Consider the following 27,434-nt stretch of genomic DNA (forward strand, 5'->3'; position numbering starts at 1 on the left):
TGATAGAACAGGACAGTGGATAACGGAAGAAAGGGAAGGAGGAAGAGCACCAGAGGGAGGTGATGGGCAGATGAGGAGAAGAGAATGGGCGAGAGGCAACCTGAATGGTGAATGGAAGAAAAGAGAGAAGGAGGAGGGGTGAGAAATTAGCAGACATTAGAGAAATCAGTGTTCATTACTGTCAGGTTGGATGCTACTTAGACGGAATATGAGAGGTTGCTCCTCCAAGCTGAGGGTGGACTCATTGTGAGAGTAAAGGAGGCCATGGACCAACACGTCAGAATGGGAATGGGAAGTGGAATTGAACTGGGTGGCCACTAGGTATCATTTAAATAGTGCAGGAAGGGGAAATGTTGACGTAAAAAGGGATTTGGATATAGTTGTGAAAGTACACTGGAAGTAAATATGCAGATGCAGTGAGTGGCTGAGAAGGCCAAAGACCTGTCAGCCTTCATTGCTACAATTTCACAGGGCTTTGGAGAAGGCACATATTGTGCAATTCTGGTTTCTTACCTCAGAAAGGCTATGCCTCTCATCAGTGGAGTACAACAACACTTCAGCAAACTAATTCCTGGAATGGATGGTCCGTTATAGGAGAAGAGACTGGGTTGACTGAGCCAATATTCACTTCACTTTAGAAGAAAGAGAGGGGATTTCATCGAAGCAAGCACAGTTCTGACAGCAGGCCTAAATGGACTGGATGAAGGGAGTACGTCTACCCTGAGAGGGGATTCTCAAACCTGCAATCAGCCTCAGGATACAGAGTAAGACATTTTGAACGGAGATGAGAAGTAACTTCACTCAGAGGATGGTAAACCTGTGCAGTTCGATACCACAGGGATCAAGTCACTGAATATATTTAAGAAGATCGATAGATTTCTAGACAGAAAGGGCATCAAGGTGTTGGGGAGAGGGCAGAAATCTGCTGTTGAAATGGTGGATCAGCAGTGAATGTTTTGAATGGCGTAACAGGCTCAATGGGATAAAAGGCCTAATCGTTTGTTTTTCATGTTTGCTACATTGTTATGCAGAAAGCAAATGGGTTAGTGGAGACAACTAGGGAGTACAGATGCTGGAATTCAGAGCAATAAAGAATCGAGTGCTGGAGGAACTCAACGGGTCAGGCAGCACATGTGCAAAGAAATGGACAGTCAACATTTTAGGTCAACACCCTGCACCTGGACTGAGAGTCATGTAACAACGGACTAATGTTGTTTGAAAACTCATCTGTCTGTTACACCATGATCAAATCCTAGTCCATGGATACATATTGAGAGAAATCTTGCCCTCAGCACAGTGAGGGCTGATACAGTGCTCCAAGACTGAACGAGGCGTGGAACGGAAAGAAAAATGACCTGAATTACTGAACAGAGCTATTCTAGATGAAACTATCTGGCTGCAGAAAGTCAGTGTGGGAGGAGGAAGGAGGACAGGCTTCTGGTAATGTGGCTTCTCTTTTCAGAAAAGGAATTCCAGGACATAATTCACAAATCTGAGATTAAGGTCCATACTAACTGAAGGAATTAAGGGAATCTAAACACCATTCTTTCCATATACTCCTTTGAGACAATTAAGATCAGCAAATTCCTCCCTCCCATGCTATTTTATGTCTCATTTACCAATGTTTATTATTTCATTTAATGAATTAGAATCAAGATAAACCTCAGCCTACCTTACGAAGGGTCTCCAGTTCCTGCACATAAGAGGCAACAGCTTTCTGCTCCCTCCCCAACTCAGACACGAGTCTCATGATAGTTTCCCGGCTGGCTTTCGATTCCATGTCATGGGCACGAATATTTTCCTCCAAGCTCATAATCTGGGAACCTTTTCTGGAGTTTTCCTGGTACAGCTCTCCAATCTGACAAAACACAAAGCTAATTCTGTAATACTGAAATTTGCTGACACCAACTGAAACTGCCAACAATTTTAAAAAAGCAAGATGCTCAGACTGAAGAAATGTGGAAAAACGTTTTGGAAAATATACAGTGTGCACATTTTAGTTTTTGTTAGTTTTATAAATCATCTAAAATATAGGTGCAATCTGGACATGTCATTAACTGCAGTCCCTTGAGTTTGATGTAAGGTCAGGTGATGGGCGAGTCCACAACAAACAGCTGTGCAATTCAGTTGGTGATTCTCTCACAGTACAACATGTGGCAAGGCTATGCATCTGGAATGAAACCTCTGCCTCTCCCTATCTAACTAGATAATCCCCCTTGCCCCCTTAACTGCATGGCAAGGTACTGATGGGAGACATGGGAGTGGGATTGCTGGGGGAGAATCACAGATATCCAGCTGAATTTAACTGCAGGCCTTCGTTTCTGTTTTTCTGTACTCTTCTTCCAGGGCTTGCTGCCAGACAGGAGGGCCCATGGAAGATGTCCGCCTGAAATGGTTTGCAGTGGTCACTGGCAAGAGGAAATGGCTGGGGGGGGGGGGTTGGAGGGAAGGGGGATTAGAATATCAATCTGGAAGGAGACAAGACGGCAAGTGATAGGAAAAATGTGCAGAATTTTAGGGAGAAAGTTGCAGAAAGTCAGACCAATGATCACAAGGGAAGACTTTCCTCAGGGTTAAAATTCCTTCTGTCCCTTTAACACTTTCAGAATTGCCCTCTGGGGTGAGAAAAAAAAAATGACAAAAAAATACTCCACCAGCTTCGTTCTGCTAGCAGGATTTGGTCCACTGAGCAGCCAGTTTGAAGACACTTCCAATGAAAAGCTGCCCCTTTGATGCGGAAACTCATGATGCCTGTTATGTTTCTAAAGCGAGATGCAATAAGACAAAGGTGGGAATAAACCTATATTGAATCCAGCAGAGTCTGCGTAGTCCACTGGAAGAACTCAGCAGAGCGAGCAGTACCAGTGGGAGGAAAGAAAATCTCATTGTTCCAAATCAAAACTCTGCATTACAATTAATTATGAGAACATAAGAAATAGAAGCATTGAATACCTCATGCTATCTTTTTCTCTTTGTCCCGATGGGCAAATCACCTACTTTGAGACTGCAGCCCTGGTACTAAACAACCCAGACAGGGAAAACATTACTGTTGCATTAATTTACGATCTATTCTGTCAACCTTTTTAAAAATGTTTAATGACATTGCCTCTCATTCTTAAAGACTTTAGAAAGTATAGGGCTAGTCCGCTAAATTTCTCTTTATAGGACACATCTGTTGTAGCGTGGTTGAAATCACTGGAGAGACAGAGTCACTGGTAGACACAAAGCAGCTTCTTTATTCGACACAACAAGCAGGCATCATACAGACGGAGATGCTTTCGGTAGAAAGGTCTGCTAGCTCAATGTGGGCTCGATATTTATATGCTAAACACGAAGGCAATCGCTGCTTAAAAAGTTATAGACAATGTATAGACAATGCGTCCTATTGAAGCTACATACAGAATATCACACCATCCTTTCCTTCCGATGCCAACATGTCTGGGTTGCAAGTTAAATCCACAATACATTTATTTGGCATTTCCCGTGCTAACATAGAAGACAATTAATATTTATAATATATAGATAATACTGTCTTTGAAACTACAGCATCAGGTCAAACTACAGCGCCACAAGTATCTGGTATTCACAGCTTTTTAGGAAGCGCATTGTTGTGGACTCAATCCACAGTACTTTGTCAAATAGAAGTCTGGTGGCCAAAGTCATTTAAGTGGAAACAAATCATCTACCCAAAAACCTCACTCTAACAGTCCCTCCTCTTGGCCCTCCTGGACAAAATTAAATTTGTATCAGGAAAGGCCAACCTAGGAGGACCTGCTCAAATAGGGCAGCAAAAATGGCCTGTCTCAAAATCCCCCCCCCCCCACTTTTATGTACCTCTATCTATCCTAGCATTACCTAATCACTGCCTACCAAATGTTAAGCAGAGAGGCTGTTCCAAGTCTTTAGGAAATGCGACTCCTTTGGTGTGCCTGCTCTTTCCCTGCAGGCTGACTGCAGCTTAATTACATTCTTTTGTCTTCAGCCCCTTATTCTCTGGTTGCTGAAGCTCTCCTTCTAGGAGCATCCACAGGCTCTCTCATCGATGCACAGGAAGGGGTTGGGTGGCCTCTATGTAAACGTCTGCAAGGACCTCTCCCCAGTGGCAGCCCCTTCCGAACTGTCCAGTCAATCACTGGCCCAACTGCTAAAAAGGGCTCAGCTCCTCAAGCTGGGGTGACTGCTTTCAGATGCCGTGTGCAGTCCGAAATGCCATCGAAGTGGCAGAACTTGCCTTCTCTGCTTTAACTCAAAAATAAAATCCCTCCCCATCTATTTCCCAAATAATTTCTATACTATGCTATAAAATTAATCATCTACCTTCAGCAACCAGCCTTCTTTACAGAGTACCATCATCATCACACTTTAGCAGGCTATTCATGGTTTTCCAACACGTTCTCAGTGTCTTCTGCCATGCTGTCGGTGTTTTCTGCCTTTGCGTTTTCTCCGGGTATGTTTTCATCTGCTGTGGTCAGGTCTGGCATGACCGGCTGGTGTTCCTCTCTTAGGTTCTCTGTAATTACATGGTTACTGGGTACACTTGGTTCCCCACTACGTCTGTGGGAGCAACAAGAGGGTGAGTTGTATGCTTTAACCTGGGTCTAGTGTTTCCACTGGCTGCCTCGCCGAGTCTGTACACAGACACACGTATCATTCGTTAACAGTACCGTCTGTGGTCCTATCCACCTGGGGGCAAACCCTGTCCTTTCTGGCAGCACCCTCACCATAACTTGGTTGCTGGGCTGCAGAAGAACTATCCCTTTTCCCTCTGGCTCTCTCTGATCAGCGATTCGCTGTTGTTGTTTCGCTCGGTCCTTTAATACTTTAAGTTGGTTACAAAGGTCTTTCACATATTGGGTCACTCTATCCCTGTAAGCCTCAGGCTCCCCACAACCCGTAATTACCCCATAAGGGAGTCGCATTGCTCGCCCATCAATAATTCATAGGGGCTGAGATCCAAAGTGTGGTTCGGAGTTGCGTGCAATCTCATCAGGATTCCTGGTAATACATCCACCCATGTCTTTCCTGTCTCAGCTATAGCTTTGGCTAACACATTCTTGATTGTTCGGTTCATCCTTTCTACCATCCCTGAACCCTGGGGGTGGTAGGGTACGTGGAACCGTTGTCAAATCCCTAGCAGTCGACACATTTCCTTCATCATTTTGCTTGTGAAATGTGCTCCCTGATCTGAATCCACCTGAACTGGGGTTCCCCACCTTGGGAGGATTTCCTGAACTAGGATCCATGCAGTGGTGCGGGCGGTGCAGTCCCTTGTTGGGAAAGCCTCTACCCACCGGGTGAAGTGATCCATGATTACTAGACAGTAACTCTTCCCCCTGCTTTTTGGCAGGGGCCCTGTGAAGTCTGTCTGGATGTTTTCCCAGGGTCCCCTCAGCCGAGGCTGAGTTTCCAGCTGTAGCTTTCTGCCCTTACCAGGGTTATGCTGGGCACAAATGATACAACGGTGGCAGAATTTCTCAACATCCCCGCCCATCCCTGGCCACCACCAATCCTGCCGGAGGGTTGTGATCATGCTCTGCCTTTCCTGATGCATAGCCCCATGATATAACTTTAGTAGTATCTGTCTAATACAGGGTGGGGCCACCGCAACTCTTTCCTCCCCATGTGTCCAGCACCCATCTGATCCCTCCTTTGCTCCTTTCCTCCTCCATTTTTCCTTCTCTTCTGCCTCTACCTCTTCATATAATTTTACTAAGCTGGCTTCTGTCGTTTCCTCCTGCACACTTGCAGTTTCAATCGCCTCTTGCCCCCCTGTCGCCTTCTTCGCAGCAATGTCTGCCGTCAGAGGAACTGGGAAAACTTTATGGGGTCCTGCTTAGGGGGTTTATACAGACCCTCCTCTATTTTAACTGGGTCTATCTTTACCTGCTCACAATCTTGCTTGTGTATTCTGTTGGTTGTGTGTGTTCGCTGCCCATGACTCATCGATATTATTTCTCCCTTTCCCGAATCTATAACAGCTCCTGCTTTCATTAGGATGTTGATTCCAAGGATCGTGCCCTCATTATTTGGACATACCCAGAAATACACTGGAAGCTGTACTCCCCCGATTTCTAGTATTTGCTTCTCGCTTCTTTCTGCTTTTACTGTTTTCCCTCCTACACCCCTGATATAACTGGCCTGTCTGGTTGTTGGTAAGGGTAAGTCTGTTATTGATACAGATGCCCCTGTGTCCACTAACATATTGCATTGCTGTCCCCCTAACAATACCGTTGTGTACGTCCGCGGGTCACCAGCGCTGGCAGTGGAGCCCACTGCCACATCTTTTCCTGCCTTAAGAGGCGCTGTTACTAACTCTTTTATCTGATCAACAGTCAGACTAGTAGCTGATGGGGTGAGTGACTGGGTGTCTGCTGTGACCGCCTGGGTTTTCCCCCTCCCTTTTGGACACTGTCTCCAGCCATGTCCCAATAGGCCAGAACTGTAACATATCAACTCCTTCCCTGTCTTATACCTGGTCCAGCAGTCCTTTGCTAAGTGCCCCGGCTGCTGGCAAGCAAAACAAACTCTCTGGGACATCACAGCAGCTGCATCCACTATACCCACTTTACGATTTCTCTTGCCTTTTCTTTGGTCTATCTCACTGGCCCACAAAACTATCACAGAGTAGGTGGACCCTATCATTTTGCCTAAATCTAAAACATCCTTGTGGGCTGAGCTCAGGCCTTCCTTCAGCATTTTTAGGAAGACTGGGCCATCCCTCCCTGGATTTTCCAACCCTGAATACTCCTCATATGCTCAATATTTACGTTCTGCATAATCCATGGCTGTCTCGTCAGCTTTTTGAATCACTGCCGTTATCATTTCCCAGCTACTCTCGCCTCCCCCCAGCCGCTGCCTCACTTCCCCTTCAAAAGAGCGATATCTTTCTTCATTACTGGTGCTCCCAGTAGTTGCCCATGTAGCATCCCGCACCCCCTGGGCCATACTGACCCACATATTCCTCGGGCACTTGGCTTTCACTAACACGTGTATATCTTTAGGGTGCATCTTGTGAATTTCAACCATTTCCTCGAGCTTGCGCCAGAATTCTGAATTCCCACAGGCGACTTTAAATGAGGGCAACTCGGACAAAATGCTCTTGTTTCTTCCCAGGGGTGAAGGGCTTGTGAGTAGTCGTAATCAAGGTCAAGGGCTGGCTCGGATCATCAGGGTTCTCAACTTGATGTTGCCTGACCTCAATAAGTGCCATTCTGGCAGATCTCTCTGGGTAAAACCTCTCCCTGAGATATCCCCACACTACGCAAAATACCAAAGACGGGTAGCAGTTAAACAGCACATATTTAAAACTGCAGAGTATGTATTCCACAATCTGCCACTTTTGGGTACCCGAACTCATGATGCCTGCTGTATTCCCTTGCATCACACCTGCAAACACGTACACTAAAATGCAGCTTCCGGAACGAGTATACACGCCCCTACTCTGGTGTCTCGAACTGTACCATTGGTTACCACCTTTCGCAACTGGTGGCTCTGTCTCACCAAGTTAACCAAGTTAACATGCAAAGATTCCTCACATACATAAACACAAATGCACACACACACACACACACACTACTTTTATATCTACCAGTTCAGCTCTCTGCATTCGTGATACCTCGTGTTCCTGTGTACCACCGACTGAACAGATCCAAGTGTGAGTGTTATTAAAAATACTCACCAACTTAGACAGCTAGGAACGCTGGCCACACAACAGGTCACGAAGCATCCCACTCCTGACACCAAATGTTGTAGCGTGGTTGAAATCACTGGAGAGACAGAGTCACTGGTAGATACAAAGCAGCTTCTTTATTCGACACAACAAGCAGGCATCATACAGACGGAGACGCCTTTGGGAGAAAGGTCTGCTAGCTCAATGTGGGCTTGATATTTATATGCTAAACACAAAGGCAATCGCTACTTAAAAAGTTATAGAAACTGCATAGACAATGCTTCCTATTGAAGCTACATACAAAATATCACACCGTCCTTTCCTTTCGACGCCAACATATCTGGGTTTCAAGTTAAATCCACAATACATTTATTTGCATTTTACGTGCTAACATAGAATTTAATTAATATTTATAATGTATAGATGATACTGTCTTCGAAACTACAGCATCAGGTCAAACTATGGCACCAGAAGCAACACACATAAAAGTTGCTGGTGAACGCAGCAGGCCAGGCAGCATCTCTAGGAAGAGGTGCAGTCGACGTTTCAGGCCGAGACCCTTCATCTGGTATTCACAACTTTTTAGGAAGCGCATTGTTGTGGACTCAGTCCACAGTACTTTGTCAAATAGAAGTCTGGTGGCCAAAGTCATTTAAGTGTAAACAAATCATCTACTCAAAAAACTCACTCTACCAACATCCACCATCCCAGCAATCAATCTGGAGAAGTTTTGTTGCGCTCCTTCTATCACAAGTATATCCCTAAGTAGGGGACCAGAATCCCAGGTTCTCTGAGACATTAAAGAACTGCCACAATCAGGAATGTTTCAGTCTATTGACTGGCACATTCCCTATGAGCCAACAATCTGTGTTCGTTGCATAACATTAGTCAGTCTGATACTTAATCCTATAACTGGGCAGCTGAGAGGCCCCATCTCAGTTAAATACCTTCAGCTCCTAATATGCTGGGAAATTAAAATCCAAACAATATTTCAGTAGCAACTATTAGGCCCTTAGAACAATTCCCAAGGAGGAGGAGGAAAAAGCTTAGCATTGAATCAGTCATATACAAACTTGTATGACTGATTCAATGCATGAGGTGAAGGCCTAGACTAACAATCCTCACATCCGAGGTGAAAATCCATCATGGCAGCTGCCAAATTTAGCTTCAGTTCTGAAGAAGTAGCCATTTATAATGACAGGCACAAGACTGCCATAAAATTCCTTCTGGTTTATGAATGCTTTACAGGGCAGGAACCATCCTTGGCCCATCTTCTCATATGCGACCTCAAACCCACCAATATGATTGGCTCTGAAGTGGCCTTGGGGAAATGAAGACTGGCCTTACCAGTGATGCCCAGATCCTGAAAATTGAATATATTTTGACATTAAGTATTTGAGTAGTTTGAATAACATTTACAGGAGGACCTGGTAACCAGGGTTCAGTGATTTTCCAAGCTTGGAGCTTTGAGTTTTAGTTACCACTACTTGGAGGCAATCAGTGTTGTTTGACTGTGTTACCTAGCAAACATGATGTCCGTAATAGGAAACTACAAGGACAGTGGAAGGTGAATTAGATGCAATTTGGCCACCTTTTATCTAACATTTCCGACATTCATATAACTTGGACTCTGTTACCTCATTTGAACCAGAATTGTAGCAGAGTGCAAGGCTTATAAGTGGGAAACAGGACGTTTGGCAAGATATCAGAAGAAGACTGGAACATGCTGACCACAGAGAAAAGTACCAATTTAGAGACAAAAAACCTGGCAAGCAAAATAAAGTTAACTTTAAAACAAAGGTAGAATGATTTTTCCCAGATGGCAATAGATCTCCTAATATGGTTTTAGTTTTCTTCACATGTGTCCTTAGCCTGATCTCTGCATTGTTATCCTTAGATGACATCGGGCCTAGCCTGCCAGAAAACAAATAGTGTTCCAAGGCCTACTTTCAATTTGGTAAGGAATTGTTCAGTTCTGGGAATGTTAAAAGTTGGTCAATAATTTAACTAAATTAATGTAATTAGAACTAAAAATATAATGATTTATTTATTGCAATACTGTGTGGAATAGGCCCTTCTGGTCCTTCAAGCTGCACACTCAGCAACCCCCAATTTAACCCTTGCCTAACCATGGGACAACTTACAATGACCAATTAGCCTACTAACTGGTCGGCCTTTGGTCTGTGGGGAGGAAACCGGAAAACCCAGCATTCCACGGGGAGGGGTACAGACTCTTTACAGATCACATTGGAATAGTGCTAACTGAAGCAACTTTGAATAAAGAAGAGTACTTTGGAAAGAACTATCTTCTTGAATAGTTTACTCTTTTATATGCTTAACCAACATTTGAGTTTTTGAATATGGGATTCTATCTATTCCAGCATTGCTATCTTTAGCTATTGAGGTTCCAGAGTATGGAATTCCCTTCTTAAATCTGAACAGAGACGGTCCAGTTCCAGCACTGCCATGAAGCCAACTGACACGGTGGTGCTGTTGAGATTCAGTAAACTGACCCTCATTAACAGTGAATGAGCACCAAATAACTTGACACTAACTACATGCTCCTTAGATGGCACCAAGTATCAAACTAGCGCTCCCAAGGCCTCTTCTCCACTGACTATCTCTGGACAGCTTGCACTCTCACCCTGGAACAGTCAGCTTCTGTCTGCCTCTCAGGATACATCAACCAAGCCGTCCAGGTGGGCTCATCATTTCAGCCAATCCCATCCAGCAGCACTGCCACTTTACACTTACACTCCACACCTCAGACCTGCACTGACACAGTCACTGTCCAACAGTGCTTTCACATGCCCTGCTGCTACTTAGAAGAGTTCCTCTTGTCAAGAATCACTGTGTCACTTTACCATTATCTGTCAGAGTCACCTTGTGTTCAGGTACTCCTGCAGCTAACATCAATTGTGTACATATAATTAATCTTTGTATATAGCTCATCTTATCTACATACAGTCACACTAACACAGTTAATTGTATATTGTGTTTTATAGGTTTGCTTTTATATTTATCGTGTTTTTATGCTTATGGTGTTTTGTTTTGCTGCATCGGATCCAGAGTATCAATCATTTCATTCTTCTTTACACATGTGTACTGAAAGATGACAATGAACAATCTTGAATCGTGAATCTGACTTCTTTAGGGAGTTAATCCCTTCCAGTTTCATTGCCTTTGACATGACTGTACTGATACTGCTGATCTGTACTAATATTTCCAAATTCATTTACACTGATTCCTTCTCATCGAGGACAGCAGTGCCATTCAATTTCCCTCACTTACGTTTTTACCCCTTCCTGTCTCTCCCAAAATCAAGATGTTGGATGCTAGCCCACCCAGTTCCACATCTAATAAGTTCAATAGTTCAATGGTTCCATTTAATATTAGAGAATCTATACAGTAAACAACCTGAAAATCTTGCTCTTCAAAAACATCCACAAAACAGAAGAAAATCTCAAAGAATGAAAGACAGAAAAACTTTAGAACCCCACAGCCCTCTCCCCCCTCCCACGCACAAGCAGCAGCAAAGCATCGACCCTCTACCCTCCACCTCCCTTGACTTGTTCCAACAGGAAGTATCAGCACCCCTTCCCCCCCCACTCCCAGCCACCAAGTAAGCAATAGCTAAGCCCCTATAGAGACCATGATCTAGGTCCATCAAAAACTACAGTCCTTAACCCAGCACTTCATTTGCAATTAATCCATTCCAGGGGGAAACCAATACCAAATAAATCGGTATCCCCATCTGGCATTTTGTGACACTATGATCCACTCTTCAATCCCGCGCCATTCCATCCAATCCCCCTTCAGTGGCACCTTCTCATGCAAGCACATAGATGCAACAACTGTAGTTGTAGCCTCTCACTTAGGTTGCTCTCTACTTCATCCAGGTTAGTAAGTGTATTTTCACATTTAGTATTTTACTTGGAATGTGGTCTCCTTTATTTTGGGGAGCCCACACAGTCTGGGTGACTTCTTTGTGGAACAAATTTATTCTGCATGCCAGCAAGGATTAGAGCATCTATCAACTTGAATAGTTCACCCTTCTCCTCCCTCCCTAATCTCCCTGTTGTCGTTACTTTTCATCTGTACTGCTGTAATCAGTTTCAAATTTGGCATTTTGATTAGTCTTCTGGGCTTAGGGCTGAACCAGGGAAATTTACAACTCCTTGGGCCTTTTTTGCAGCCAAGTTCAGACCAGCCAAGGAAAACAATCTAGCTGTATTCTCTGTTCCAGGTCTCAGTTAATAACCTGAAAACGCTAAGTATTCATCTGGGTGATATCTATATATTCAGTGAGTGACTGCCTCCATCACCTAAATGAGCAGTAAGGTACAGACTCCCATCAACTTCTGGGAGAGCAATGTTTTCTCTAATTCCTCTGCAACCCCTTTACCAGTTACCTTAAATTCATGGCTATTAATTATTAACCAGATTTAAGGGAAAAATGGTTCTTCTTATCTGGGCCCCTCAAAATTATACATTCTTTTAGTAAATCTTTCCTTCAGTTTCTTTGGTTCCAAAGGGAAAAAACCTAACCGATGTTTCCTCATGGCCACATCACTGGAAAACCTTTCTTCACCTTCTCTAATGTGATCATGCCGTTACTGGTAATGAGAGCTGCATTAGGATTCCAGCCATGGCCAGTCAGAATTTTATAGTTCTTGGGAAATATCTTACAAGTCTGCATGCCAGGATCTGTTGACATGAATACGTAGGCTCCGCTTTTCAATGGTTCGCAGAATCCTATCACTTGTTACGCATTCCCGTAACTTGTTTGTTTCTCCAAATCTGTCATTTTACATTCTTTTGAATATGAATCACTCTTTCAATTGCTCTTTTGACTAACTGAAATCCATTGACTGGAATTATGAGTATTTTCTGCATAATATGCAATTTTCTTAGCCCCCCTCCTCTATGTAAAATTAAGACACTCATATATACATATCACAAGAACCAAAGTAACTTCCACTATGAGTAACCCAAATGGAAATCACCCATCCATTCACCATTACCCCACACTTCCTACCACTGAAACAAGTTTCTTACCACCTCCCTCTGGAGCCCATCAGCTTTCACTTTTCCGATCAATCTATAATGTGGAACTTCATCAAAGGCCTTGCTAAAATAAATATCAAACATGCCATCTTGATCAAAACTCCTTGATATTTCTACAATAAACCCAACCACGACTTAGAATTGCAAGTTCATCTCTTGACCATACATGCCAACTATCCCTGATGTATCTATGCCTTTCTAAATGATGATTTATCCTCTCCCTTGCTTTTTTACCCCAGTTAGTTTTCCCACTATCAGGCTGACTTTTGTTCCCTTTCTTAAATAAGAATGCCCCTCTAACAGACTTCCTATCTCTGGTCTCACAACCATAGACAGGAAAAATAGGCAAATCATGTTCAGAGCCTCTGCTATTTTTCTCACTTAACAAGTGCCTTCTGCTTGTTCTTTTTGTCTTGATAGTGTTTCGGAAACTGTTGGAGCCTGTGCCGTGCAGCTTGGAGTTCGATCAAATGATCTAGCACTCTGCTGTTCCCAGAGAAGACCAGGAGCAGCCTCATGGGGAAGACCTAGACGGGGCGTGGAGCCATGATCAATTCCATTTCGAAGCATCCAGGCGGATGTGGAGGATTTCAGTGGTTGCTCTCCATAGAGGCCACGGGTCAATGGGTTGGTATCCAGGTCGGTGGCATTTGGAAAGCCACAGGTCAGTGACGGGATAGCCACTCGCTCTTCATGGAAGGACTGTGTTTGATTCTGATGGGAGGATGTTTTTGAAATCCTAAGATTAATGTGATTATTGGACTGTTGTTCATATTGCTCTCCTTCAGTTTTCTGTGTTTTCCTTCTTGTTGCCGATTGGTGGGTTGAGGTTTCAAAGTGGGCAATATTTTAGTTTTTGTGTGTGAGAGAGGGGGTTGGGGTTTTGATCCTATTGTCGCTGTTCTTTTCTGCAAGAGAGGGGTTGGGGGTTTGCTGTTATTGTTGCTGTTTTTTATGAGGGGTGGGGTTGGGCATTTGATGTTATTGTCGCTGATTTTTTGCGGGGGGTTTGCGGGGTTTGATGTTCCACCTGCTGTTTTCCATGTGGGCGATCTGTTTATTTTTGTGCAAGAGAGGGGATGGGGAGTTGAGGTTTGTGGTTTGCGAGTTTTGTTTCCTTTTCATATGGGGAGGGGAGTTGACGTCTTTTCTTTCAAAGACACCCACGGTTTTGTTCTGTATTTCATGGCTATCTGGAGAAGATGAATACCAGAGTGGTATTGTACATGCATACTTTGAAAATAAAATAAACCTTTGAACCTTGTGATGTATAGACTGTTAAAATATTCAACTGCTTAATACTTCCTCTCACATTTCCTGTTTACTTTTACCAATACTTCTTACTCTTGGTCAACGGCAAGATTTGTTCATCTTTCCTTGCAAATTAAGTAGCATTAAGGACCAGAAAAGCATTTTTGACAGCAACAGATGATTTCAGAGTTGATGTGTCTCCGATTGCAGCAACTGAACTGAGTTCAACAATTCCAACACCACACCACTGGGGTTACTGGCAATAATTCTTTTCTCATTTAAACCTTCACAAAAGCACCAAATTTTGTTTTTAATCCCAATTCTCTTTTATCTTTTTGTTCTTAACAACCCTATTTCCATTTTCCTTGCCTCTCTACTTATCACGAAATACCTCCCAGCCACCAACTTGAGGTGCTAACTTTTGTCTTGTTGGAGTTGTTGAATATTTCCAGGAACTTCTATATTTAGAATAACAACCTCTGAGCCATTAGTAAGTAAATGGGAATATTCCAGAACTGTTTGATCTCAACCTTTGGCTGTCCATTGTGGCCGGGTATGTGAGGAACAAGATATCATTAACCTAATAACATAAACTTCAATGACTTGTTAAAGAGCGATATGTTAGTAGTGCGCATGCGCCGGTCGTGCATGCAGCCTGGTACAGCCATTCCGATCAGTATCCTTACTTTCTTCTTCTTACTTTTTAACTTACGTTATTTTTTGTTTTTTTTTCACGGTAACACGTCGAAGCTGCACCCTCTCTAACATGCTGGTAGAGAGAGTTTTATTTGGGTTTTTAGCGCTGGAAATAGTTACATCCTGACATGCAGGACAGAAGCATGGTCGCATTGTGTATTCCAGGGACCAGCTGCTTGCGCTAATGCCAGCTGGTTTAGTGAGCAGAGCGCCGGACACCCCTGCTGAAATCTGGAGGAAAACACACAGAGGATGCAGAGGGGGATCACAAAGGCGAAGAAGGAGGACCGGGTCGAGACAACAGAGACTTATGGAGAAGGGGAGTTCGGTGGGTAATAAAATGGACGAGTTCACGGCGCTAGCCAGGTGTCAGAGAACATTTTGGGAGTGCAGTGTTATGTGTTTCACTGGAACGGGGCTGCACGAGGACATATCCGATCAAAACTTCTCCATGGACGGCTTCCAGACCATTCGGGCTGACCGGAAGTGCACTGAGAGCGGTAAGTGTAAAGGAGTTGGGTGTTTACTGTTCTGGTGCAATCCGGGTCATATTATGATCGAGGAACGTGTTTGTAGATCGGATATTGCCAACTTTTTACTGTTGGACTTCGGCCACACTCCACCGAGATACAACACTGGGGGGCACTGGAGGTCGTTCCTGCCTGTGGCCATCGAACTTGCAGCTCCTCCCGTGGAGAGTCAGACACTCTGAGCCAATAGACTGGTCCTGGACTTATTTTCCATCTGGCATAGTCCGCACTTCGTTGTTTGATTGTTTGCGGTTTTTGTATTGCTATATTTACGCTCTATTCTCGGTTGGTGCGGCTGTAACAAAACCCAATTTCCCTCGGGATCAATAAAGTATATCTATCCATCTATCTATCTTAAGACACAATTTTTAATATTATATTATTCTGTTCCTATTTATTTAACTCTCATAAGAAAATAAGAATTCTGAGTTCTCAAAAAGTTTAGTAACTATTCATTGGGATATTGTGCCCTTGAATTGAAATATGATTCAGATACCTGTCTTACAAGGGAATCCAGATCTGCTCCTCTATAATCCATATTTACAGCACGGGTGAGCTTCACCAAAAATTCATCATACTGCTTCACTCTTCTGGTATCTTGTAGCCTGACCTCATCCTGCTCCGTTAATATTTTTCTTGTCAGAAAGCACATAAGAAAAGGTAGAACGTTAAATGTCTTAATATTTAACATTTAATTATTTAGCAATTCAGATATAATTATGCTTGCATACAAAATACTCTAAGTTGAAATTTGATTAAATATGTCAAAATGATTATGTACCATCTATTAATTGCTCATTCACTTTCTTTTTATAACAATCAATAGTCCTGATCAATATTCCCTCTAATTCTTAATGAACAAGGTGCACAAAAATCTTGTGCTGTGCATTTTTTTGCCCAGTGACAACAACATGTGCACACTGAATAATTTCTTCTATAAAAACAGTATTAATAAGCCAGTTCTAAAATCTGCAGGCAAATCATCACAAACAACACATTGACAACACCGCCCATATCAGAAACTGGAAAGGGAAATGTGATTTTGTACGATCGTGAAATATACTTAACATGCCAACGAGGTAGTGGGTGACAACTTTCTGAGTGCAGTTTAAATTTCTTTGTGTGATAGTAGCAAAAGATGTGTAAATGTGCACATCTTAGAGGGAACGTTGGTCTTGAAGAAGGGTTTCAGCCTGAAACATCGACTCTTTATTCCTCTCCATAGATGCTGCCTGACCTGCTAAGTTCTTCCAGCATTCTGTGTATGGTCATAGTCTCCTTTTTTTATCTTCCTCCTTCTGTATGCTACCCTACTCACCAGGATCGGTGGCCTTCCTATTTTTCTTTCTCTTTGCTTCTTCCCTCTGCTTCTTTTTCTGCTCCATTATTTTATTCTTCTCTTTTTAATGGTGGATAGTAACATGGCAGAGTTGGGGAGCTCGTGCAGTCCTTCATTGTTCCGTTCTTATCCTCTCTATGCTTTCTCCTATTTTTCAGTCACTGTACTCTATCTTCTATTCTTTCATTTACCCTCTCGCTTTCTTCCTCCTACCATTCCTTTAATTTTCTCTGACATTACATTCTTTCCACTATTCTGCTCAACCCTGCATTCTGCCACTCCCTCTCGGTGTTGTTGTACAAAGTGCACCCTTGAAAGCTGCAAATACAAATAAGGACCCACACAATGGATGCAGTGACCAGAGCTGCTGCCTCACAGCTCCCGTGACCCACGTTCAACCCTGACTTCTGGCGTCGTCTGCGTGGAATTTGCACGAATTCCCTTGGTGCTCTAACTTCCCCTCCTCTGCCAAAGGCGGGTGGGTTTGGGAGGTTCACTGGCCACTGTAAATTGTGAGTGGTAGAATCTGAAGGAAGCGGATGGGGGGGGTGGGGGAATAAAATGGGCTTAATGTAGGATGTGTGTAAATGATAGCTTGATGGTTGGCGTAGTATGTTTCTGTGTTGTGTGGCTCTGTAACCTTATCTGATCTCTCTAGTCATGCACTCAGCTTATTTCCACACTTCCTCCCTCCTGCTCCGATCTTCTTTCGCCTTCCCTCCCATTATTGTTCAAGCTTATTGTCATGGGCAGACATATCCACAATACAAATGACATGAAAAGCAGACTTTCAGAGCAGCAGCAGCACATCACAAACAGACAAACATAAATTGCGTAACTTGCACAACAAAAACAAACAAAAACATTAATGCAGGTTGAGGGAAGTACAGTCGGTGGTAGAATTGTGCTCGTTCTGGTCGGTTCAAGAACCTGATGGCAGTGGGGAAGAAGCGGCTGATGAGCCTGGAGGTGTGGGTCTTCAGGCTCCTGTACCTCCTGCATCACGGCAGCAAAGAGAAGCAGGCATGGCCCAGGTGGTGGGAATTTTTAATGATGGATTCACCTTCCTGAGACATTGTCTCTTGTAGGTGTCCTCGACAGTAGGGAGAGCTGTACATGGTGCCTAATCAATCTGGCTGAGCCCACCACTCTCTGTAGCTGCCTTGAGTCATAGAGCAAGAGGGCACTGATACAGGCCTCTCAGACCAAATATTTCATGGTGCCCACTTAGTTAGTCCCAATTCCCTTCATTGGCCCATATCCCTACAAGCCCAGCCCTGCACGTACTTATCCAACTGTTTCTTAAATGATAGTATTGTAGCTGCCTCAACCACTTCTTCTGGCAGATCGTTCCATATGTTCACCAGCCTCTGTATAAAAAAGTTGCCCCTCAGGTCCTTTTCATATTGTTCCTCTCTCACACTAAATCAGGGGTCCCAGCCTGTGGTCCAACGACCCCTTGCTTAATGGTATTGGTTCATGGCATAAACAAGTTTGGAAACCCCTGGTCTAAACCGATGCCCTGGGGAAGAGACCATTAACATTCACCTCATCTTGCCTTTCATAATGCTAAACACTTCTCTGTGGTCACCTTTCATTCTCCTACATTCCAGGGAATAAAGCCCTAGTCTGACCAACCTCTCCCTCTGGTCCTGGCAATATCCTAATAAATCTGTCTGCACTCTTTCCAGTTTAAGCACGGCTTTCCTATAACATTGTGACCAAAGTTGTATACAGTACTTCCAGTGCAGCCTCCCCATGACTTATATAACTACAACATAATACAACACCTATAGTCAATGGCCTGACTGATGCAGGCCAGCGTGCTAAACGCCCCTTTCACCACCCTGTCTACCTGTGACGCTGCTTTCAATGAACTATACATTTGTATTATTGGGTCCACAGTGCCCTACCATTCATTGTACAAGTCCTATGCTGGTTTGACTTTCCAAAAATGCACCACCTCATATTTATCTGGATTGAAATCTATTTGTCACTCCTCAGCCCACTTCTCTAATTGATCAACATCCCCATGTAACCTACAATAACCTTCTTCACTATCGTTCCATTCCGTGCCTTGCAGCACATTGAGCAGCATTTTTTCTGTTTCCACAGCGCTTGCCCTTTTTTTTTTTAACAAGGTCGAGTTGTTAGCTTGGCGCCCAACCCTGCACAGATGGAAAGAGTGCAAGGAGCCAGCCAGATTCGAACGTAGGACCATTCACCTCAAAGCCTGGCACTGATGCAACTACATCACCAGCTGTCTAATCTTCACCATAATATTGTGTCATCTGTAAACTTGTGCACTTGCATACAATTATATAAATAATGAATAACAAGGGTTCAAAAACTAACACTGAGGCACACCACTAATCACCAGCCTCCATTCTGAGAGATAACTTTCACTCATCACCCTCAGCTTCCTTCCTCTGAGCCATTTTTGAATCCACTGAACTAGGCCTCCATGGTTTCCATGGGAACTGATCTTCTAGACCAACCTACCTACCATGTGGGATCTTGTCAAAGGCCCTGCTGGAGTCCAAACAGTCAACATCCACTGCCCTACTCTCACATATCTTTTTGGTTACTACTTCAAAAAACTCTGAAAAGTTTGTCAAGCATAACTTTCCATGCACAAAGCCACACCGACAAACCCCTAATCAGTCTATATATCTGAATGCTGGTAGAATAGTCTGGAAAGCTCTTGCATTCCTGTGCATTGGAGTTCCCACACCAGGCTATAATGCATCACAGGTTTTCATAACAATTTATCTGTTTTCTATATATAAAGAAACCAGATTGCATGGCCTTCTACTTGACAGGTGGAAAGCATTAGAATATCTAAGGTCATTGGGTTGTACAGCACAGAAATGGCCCAACACAATCTTTTTACCCATCTGCCCTAATCTCCTTCTATTTATATTATCTTTTTTGCTGGGCAAGCAAAGCCAAGAGAATTAGAGGCCATAGGTTTTATTAAATATTGTTGAGGTATTTTTTATATTGAACTAATGACAGGTTGAGGAAAATGTATACAACCCTTTATATCTCCCTTTTTCAGTTTAATATGTATTTGTAGGTATTTAGAACACAAAAGGCAAATATATGGTGATAAAGCTCAGCAATTTAGAAAAGATCTGTGGGGAGAAAAAACAGATTTAACATTTCAGATCAAAGACCCATACCATAGAAATCATAGAAACTACAGCACAGAAACAGGCCTTTTGGCCCTTCTTGGCTGTGCCGAACCATTTTCTGCCTAGTCCCACTGACCTGCACACGGACCATATCCCTCCATACACCTCCCATCCATGTATCTGTCCAATTTATTCTTAAATGTTACAAAAGAACCCGCATTTACCACCTCGTCTGGCAGCTCATTCCATACTCCCACCACTCTCTGTGTGAAGAAGACCCCCCTAATGTTCCCTTTAAACTTTTCCCCCCTCACCCTTAACCCATGTCCTCCGGTTTTTTTCTCCCCTTGCCTCAGTGGAAAAAGCCTGCTTGCATTCACTCTATCTATACCCATCATAATTTTATATACCTCTATCAAATCTCCCCTCGTTCTTCTACACTCCAGGGAATAAAGTCCTAACCTATCCAACCTTTCTCTGTAACTGAGTTTCTCAAGTCCTGGCAACATCCTTGTAAACCTTCTCTGCACTCTTTCAACCTTATTTATATCCTTCCTGTAATTTGGTGACCAAAACTGAACACAATACTCCAGATTCGGCCTCACCAATGCCTTATACAACCTCATCATAACGTTCCAGCTCCTATACTCAATACTTCGATTAATAAAGGCCAATGTACCAAAAGCTCTCTTTACGACCCTAGCTACCTGTGACGACACTTTTAGGGAATTTTGTATCTGTATTCCCATATCCCTCTGTTCCACTGCACTCCTCAGTGCCTTACCATTAACCCTGTATGTTCTACGTTGGTTTGTCCTTCCAACGTGCAATACCTCACACTTGTCAGTACTAAGCTCCATCTGCCATTTTTTAGCCTGCCTGTTTGCATGCCTGCATGCAAATCTGCCTGTTTGTTCCAATCCAAAACACTGTCTCTCTTTCCACACACGCTACTCAACCTGCTGTTTCTCTGCTTCCAGCAACAGTATTTGTCTTTTTTTGATTTCCACTAAAGATAGAATACTTTTATTTTCTGAAAAAGCAGTGTTTAAAAACTCTAATGTAACTTCTCGGTTCCACATTTCCATCAGGCAGAGCTCCACAATAAGACCAGAAGTTCAGTTAACCCCCCCACGCCCCCCCCCCACCCAACGATTGAGAACAGTATATAAAGGGTTTAGTTTCAGCAGATTGCACATTGGGTTAGACGGAGCTGTAACGTAAAGACTTTTACTTCTCATGTATATGAAGGATGTGAGTAATAAAGTCAATTCAATTCAACTTAGAGTTATGAGGATCAGAGTGCGCTGGTTACTTATGGAAGCATGTCTAAATAATTACACAGAGCATATGTAGTCGGTGATTGGTGTTCTTTCCCTATTCAAGATACTAACCTGAGTTTGTTCTCCAGCTCTGTATTCCTCTGTTGAAGATCCCCGTTCTCTTTCTGTAAGTCCTGCAGAGCTATTTCAGATTGAGTCTTTGATGTGAGAAACGCTCCAGCCTCCTCCTCGGATTCCAGGATCCTTTCCCTCAGGCAGCCAATAAGAGATGCTTGCCTTGTATTGTCTGCCTTGCAGCTTTCGATTTCTGCCTTTAGTTCCTGGATGTAGCTCTCTCGGGATGCAAGCTTCATGCAAGTATCTGTGAGCTGCAGAAAAGATACGCCCATGCACAGATTGACAAGTTAATGACTTGATTATAAATAGTGTCTAAAGTAATGATAGCCATTCGATGTCTTCCAAGTCTATGTTTAAGCCAGTTAGTTTACTGCATATTAAATAAAGGGTAAAAATGTCATGTAAAGTTAATCCTGCATTACCTATCTTCTCTATTATGCATGGTGCAGGGTGGATCTAGAGTTTAATGAGGAAAGGAGATTAATTAAACTCTGCCATGGACAGTCCCAAGCCCAGCTATGAAAGGAGGAGGGTTAGCAACCCCATCCCATAAAAACTCAGAGCTACAGACACGTCAACAGAAGCTCCAAACACCTCACCCCTGAGGGAAGAAGGAAACACCAAGAAGATGGGCCACACCTGGGAAAACTTGAAAGACTGGCGCAGGACAGAGCACACTGTAGAGCTACTTCCGGAGGCCTATGCCTCAGTGGAGCTGATGGGCTTAGGTAAGAAAGGATTAATTCAGGTGGCAGACAGAAAATGTACACAAGAGACTGCTGCAGAGCTTCTGCCCAAAATTTCAGAAATTCCTTTCCACCTTGTGATGGCGCTCAACCCACTGAGTTCCTCCAGGAGACTGGCTGTTCCAGCAGACAGCAGAGGATGTTTTCAGAAAGAGTCATAGGTGGTAGTTGTATACAGACAGGGAAATGTGAAAAATCAAAATGCAAATATGCATGGCCACAGCAGAAGATGCTAACTGTTGAGTTTTCATTGGATCTTCAGGAGATGCTCAGGTTTCAAACAGGACAAGCTAATAACTGTTCCTGAGACATCAGGACATGATGACCAAAGATAGCCAAACAACATTCCTGGGCACTTGACATTTTCAAAGGACAGGCAAAACTTTAAAAGTGTGCAGCAGATGTGGTAACAAAGGACTGTGAAACTCCAGCAGAGAGGTGTGGTCATGTCTGGAAAATGAGGATCTAAAATTAGTATGGATGGGAGATAAGAGATTACAAGTTACAGCAGTGGGGCCAGAGGAATAACAGCCAGCTATACTATTGGGCAGGGTATTAACATGAAGAGACCGCAATAAATTTAATGAAGTACCAAGCATGGTTTTAATCTTAATGTCAACTGGACAAATCAAGTTGGCGGAACAGAACATAAAATGTATTTGAGGTAGATTTTCAGGGAACTAGGGTGTAACAAGACAGGATTTATTCATGATTCAGTGAAGGGATTTACAAGGCCACAGAGAAGAGGAATAAGAGAGGAAAACAGAAAAGGAACACCTTGAGCTGAACTGATCATTGCTTAAGCAATAACAAAACAGGCTATTTGTTGTTTTTTAATCATTTAACTTTATGACCACATGAAAATCCAGGGAAGAATCTCACTGGCTTTTGGGTTTCTGATTACCTCAGCTTGACTGCTCTTATACTTGAGTTGCAAGGCGGCCAGCTCACTGCGAGCCGTCTCAGACGCTACCCGATGGTGATTCAGCTGTTCACGTGACACAGGACTTTCCACCAGAGGTTCAAATGTCCCCTAAATAATGAATGAAAACATACTTCATGAGCTTCCTTTGCCACAGCCCTGTGACAATAATTGCCCTATCCCACAAAGCAGTCACACTCCCACTCTAGTGGATTTAATCCAATGATTCTGTTCCAACTCAAATGTGCGTTACCCCCCAGTCGCTTACTCAACTGTGTTACTGGACTCAATATTCAGCAGCCTCAAGAATGGGATTATCCCTCCCCAGCACGTTGCTGGACATTATTCCTGGTCCAAGGTTAGAGCTATTCCCCAACTGCCTCCGACCAACTGGGGTCAATGGTCAATTGGAACAACTCTATTTAGTGCACAACCACTGTACTTAACTCCAACATATTCTGCCAGAAGAACAAGCTCCTGCTAAGACTGGGACGGGTCGGGATCGCAGTCACATTTTCCCCTCCTATGCCTCACCAAACCTCTTACCACTTCTCCCAACCACAGGACTGAAGCAGTTCCACCTCCTGGCTTGTAGTAACCTCCTAGGCCTCAGTATAAGATCTCCTAGTGTGACGAGATCCTGTCTGGGGATTGTTCTCCAGACAATTTGAGGTGTGAGTGCTCCCTGTGCTGGGCATGTCAAAAACTGCAGGAAGTACCACAAACCCAGCACAGCCAAACTGAGAGCATTAGAGCAGCACAGTAGTGCAGTCATTAGCGTAATTCTATTACAACGCCAATGACCTGGGTTCAATTCCACCGCTGTCTGAAAGGAGTTTGTACATTCTCCCCATGACCATGTGGGTTTCCTCCCACACTCCAAAGATGCACGGTCGCATGGGTATAATTGAGTGGCACAGGCCCTTTGGGCCAGAAGGGCCTGTTACCACGCTGTATCTCTAAATTAAATTAAAAATTAATTTTCCAGATGAGCTCTATCCTTCACCTTAAAGGCAGGAGGTTTCCATGAGTTTTCACCTCCCAAAATTCTATCAAGTTCGATGTCACTCATTTCCTGAGGCATCCACTTAATCCAGAGAAGCAAAAGGCAATGACAGTTTATACAGATTAATGAAGCTGTTGCTCTTTCTTTATTCATCCACAAATATGGGCATCACTTTCAAAGTCGATGTTTATTCTTCACCCCACTTATCCCGGGACTGTCTGGCTTGTCACCTCACTTCAGAGGACACTGTAGAATTACTACTTTGCCATGGGCATATGCCAAACTAAGTAAGGACAACCAAATTCCTTTCCTAAGGATTAGTGAACCAGGTAGGCTTTTGCAATAATCCAGTGACTTCACTGTCACTATCACTCGTACCAGCTAACAAATCATTTTGCTAGTTCAATATGCAGTATAATGGAAGGTTATATTACAATATGCAGTCACATTACAATATGCAGTGCCATATTACTGACAAGGGCAATATCAGAACTGAGACAATATATGTATTGGAAAGAACGAACAGGCTAGTATCCAACCCTTGAAAGAGAGTTGACTGAGACGTGACCTTAAAGAGTTTGTTTTAATTTTGAGTGTGGTTGTTGAGGGAGGTGGGCCTGCAATTACAAAAACTAGGAATTATTAGTGTAAATTTGTCTGCAGCTTATCCAGAAGGGGTTCAGGAGAAACTGGTGAGAATACGGAAGCTCCTGCTACCTGAAGTGGCTGGAGTGAATTACACAGCCTGTTGCCCAGGAGAGCAGCAGTTATTGGAGCTACTTTGCAGCTGCAATGACTCAGTTTCAATCCTGACCTCGGGAGCTGTGTGTGGGTTGTACACACACTCTTCCTGTGGCTGTGTGGGTTCTATAGGATGCTCTGATTTCCAGCTGTGTCCCTAAGATGAGTTGGTACCTTAGCCGGCTTATATAAATTGTCCATAACGTAGGCCAGTGGCAAAAGAGCCAAAGGGGTGAGAATGGGCACATGCAAGAGAATAAATGCAGGACAATATAAGGTGGATAGGGACTGAAGGGGTTGCTCAGATGGCTGCTGGCAGGAACCCAATGGGCCGAGTGACCTCTTTCAGTGCTGAAACAAATAATACCATCTGAGTAATTTCCAACAGCCACTTGCATGGGCTTCCTGTAATCTCCACACCATTTGCATTCTTTGAGGAGTCCAATAGCAAATGCCAAATTCCTTCTGTTTCCCAGTCGTTCTCTGGGAGTCTATTCACTGAAACGTTGCCTGTTAGACCTGGTACTGATTCAGGGATTCTGTCCATTTCAATGAAGGTTAATGGCTCCAGTAAGTATGAGGTTGCTTAGATTTTTTTCAATTGTTAATTTTAAAAATTGTCAATTAGCATTTAATTATTTAAAATTTTAAATTGTTTTGAGATTCTTAACATTTCTTTACTTTTTAATTTAAAATTTTAAAAAACTTAACTATGTAATGTTTGTAAATGTCAGACATTCGAAGACGTTGATAGCTGTTAAACCTCAGAGCATTGCTCCATTAATGGGACAAGACTGGTATTTTTGGTAAAAAGGTCCTATGTTCAATCAGAAGCCAGCTTTGGGGACCAAATCATCTCAGCAGGAAAGCACAAGTAAGCAAGCAGCAACTGCAGGTAATTAGACAGTGGGATTGAACCCCCCTTTGGGACAGATGCTTTAAAGCTAGATAAGCACGAGAGAGAGAGGGATGAAATATTGAGCTGATAGGGCTGGATGAAGTAGGGCATCAGCCTCAGACCATTGGATTGAATGCCTCTTACCTATGCTGTAACTTCTTTGCATCCAGAAGTACAAGGGTATTAGAATAGTGAAAGTAGGGCTCAGCTTTTCAGAATAATATTACATTTGTGATCCTCCAAACTGTGGGTGTTGTAGATGGACAAAGGTATCTTGCCCACTAGATGACCACTTTATCTTCCCCTTCTGATGGGGTGATACCTTCTCTTAAACTGCAGAGCATTTATGCATTGTTGCCTTAATATATCATTTGCTAATACTATCACCAAACACAATACATACCTTGTGAGCTTCCAGTCGGTTCCGACTCCTGCAATAAGACAAGAGATGTGAACGCAGGTTACGTAGCTCGCACAGGTCTAAACAATGGACATGTATCAAAATCATGGCTTGATAGCCATAAAACAAGAGATTCTGCAGATGCTGGAAATCCAGAGCAACATGCACAAGGTGCTGAAAGAACTCAGCAGGTCAGGCAGCATCTATGGAAATCAGTCAACTGTTGACGTTTTGGGAGGAGGCCCTTCTTCAGGACTGAAAAGGGAGGAGGACAATGCCAGAATAAAAGGGTTGAGGGGAGGGGAAGAAGGAGTGGCTATTAGCCAGATGGGTGGGAAAGGTAAAGGGCAGGAGGAGAAGGAATCTGATAGAAGAGGAGAGTGGACTGGGGAGAAAGGGAAGTGGGGGGCACCGGAGGAGGCACATGAGGAGAACAGGTAAGAAGCCAGAGTGAAAAGAAAAGGGTAAAGGAATTTTTTCTAATGTAAGAAAAAAATCAATGTTCATGCCATCAGGTTGGAGAATATGTGGTTTTGCTCCTCCGCCCCTAGAGTGGTCTCATCTTGGCAGAAGAGGAGGCCATAGACCGACATGTCGGAATGGAAATAGTATAGGAATTTAAATTGCCGGCCACTGGGAAATTCTGTTTTTTGAGGATAGAGCAACTGTTCAACAAAGCAGTTCCCAGTTTACATCAGGTCTCACCAATGTAGAGCAGGCTGCATCGGGAGCACTGGATACAGTAAATGACCCCAACAAATTGGCAGGTAAAGTGTTGACTCGCCTGGAAGGACTGTTTGGGGCCCTGAATGGAGGAAAGGGAGGAGGTGAATGGATTTCTGTCACTTGCAAGGATATGTGGATGTTGTCTACATGGACTTTAGCAAGGGAGGTTACTCAAGAAGATTCAGTTGCTTGGCATTCAAGATGAGGTAGTAAATAGGATTAGACACTAGCTTTGCATAGAAGCCAGAGATTGGTACTAGGTGGTTGCCTCTCTGACTGGAGATCTGTGACAAGTGGTGTGCTGCAGGGATCAGCGCTGGGTCTGTTTATCATCTATATCAACAATCTGGATGTTAGTGTGATAAACGGGATCAGCAAATTTGCATATGACAACAAGACTGTGGATGTAGTGGTCAGTGAGAAAGGCTATCAAAGCTCTCAGCGGGGCCTGGACCAGCTTGAAAAATGGCAGATGGAACTTAATGCAGCCAAGTGTGAGGTTTTACACATTGGGAGTACAAACCAGGGTAGGACTTACACAGTGAACGGTAGGGCACTGACAAGTGCAGTAGAGCAGAGGGATCCAGGAATACAGGTCCATAATTCCTTCAAAGTGGTATCGTGAGTAGATAAGGTCATAAAGAAAGCTTTAGGTACATAGACCTTCATGAATCAATGTATTGGCTCTAGGAGTTGAAATATTATATTGAAGTTGTATACATTGTTGGTGAGGTCCAAGTTGGAGTATCGTGTACAGTTTTGGTCTGCTACCTACAGGAAAAAATGTCAATAAGATTGTAAGATTGCAGAGAAAATTTACAAGGATGCTGCCAGGACAGTTACAGAGAAAGGATGAATAGGTTAGAACTGTATTCCCTATAGTGTAGAAGAATGAGGGGAGATTTG

At 43.4% G+C, this 27,434-nt stretch overlaps 1 protein-coding gene across 2 annotated transcripts in view; it reads right to left on the reverse strand.

Moving 5' to 3' along the window:
- Positions 1–27,434, reverse strand: part of ccdc170 (coiled-coil domain containing 170) — a 79,253-nt gene that overhangs the window by 38,103 nt on the left and 13,716 nt on the right. For both annotated transcript variants that reach the window (XM_072267105.1, XM_072267106.1), the window contains exons 3-7: positions 25,806–25,833; positions 22,740–22,868; positions 21,084–21,340; positions 15,710–15,848; positions 1,673–1,858 (exon numbers count right to left, since the gene is read on the reverse strand). In XM_072267105.1, the coding sequence (XP_072123206.1) occupies positions 1,673–1,858; positions 15,710–15,848; positions 21,084–21,340; positions 22,740–22,868; positions 25,806–25,833 (739 nt within the window). The remainder of the gene's footprint in view (positions 1–1,672; positions 1,859–15,709; positions 15,849–21,083; positions 21,341–22,739; positions 22,869–25,805; positions 25,834–27,434) is intronic.

The sequence above is a fragment of the Mobula birostris genome, chromosome 8 (assembly GCF_030028105.1).
Source record: "Mobula birostris isolate sMobBir1 chromosome 8, sMobBir1.hap1, whole genome shotgun sequence".
In the NCBI taxonomy this organism is placed as follows: domain Eukaryota; kingdom Metazoa; phylum Chordata; class Chondrichthyes; order Myliobatiformes; family Myliobatidae; genus Mobula; species Mobula birostris.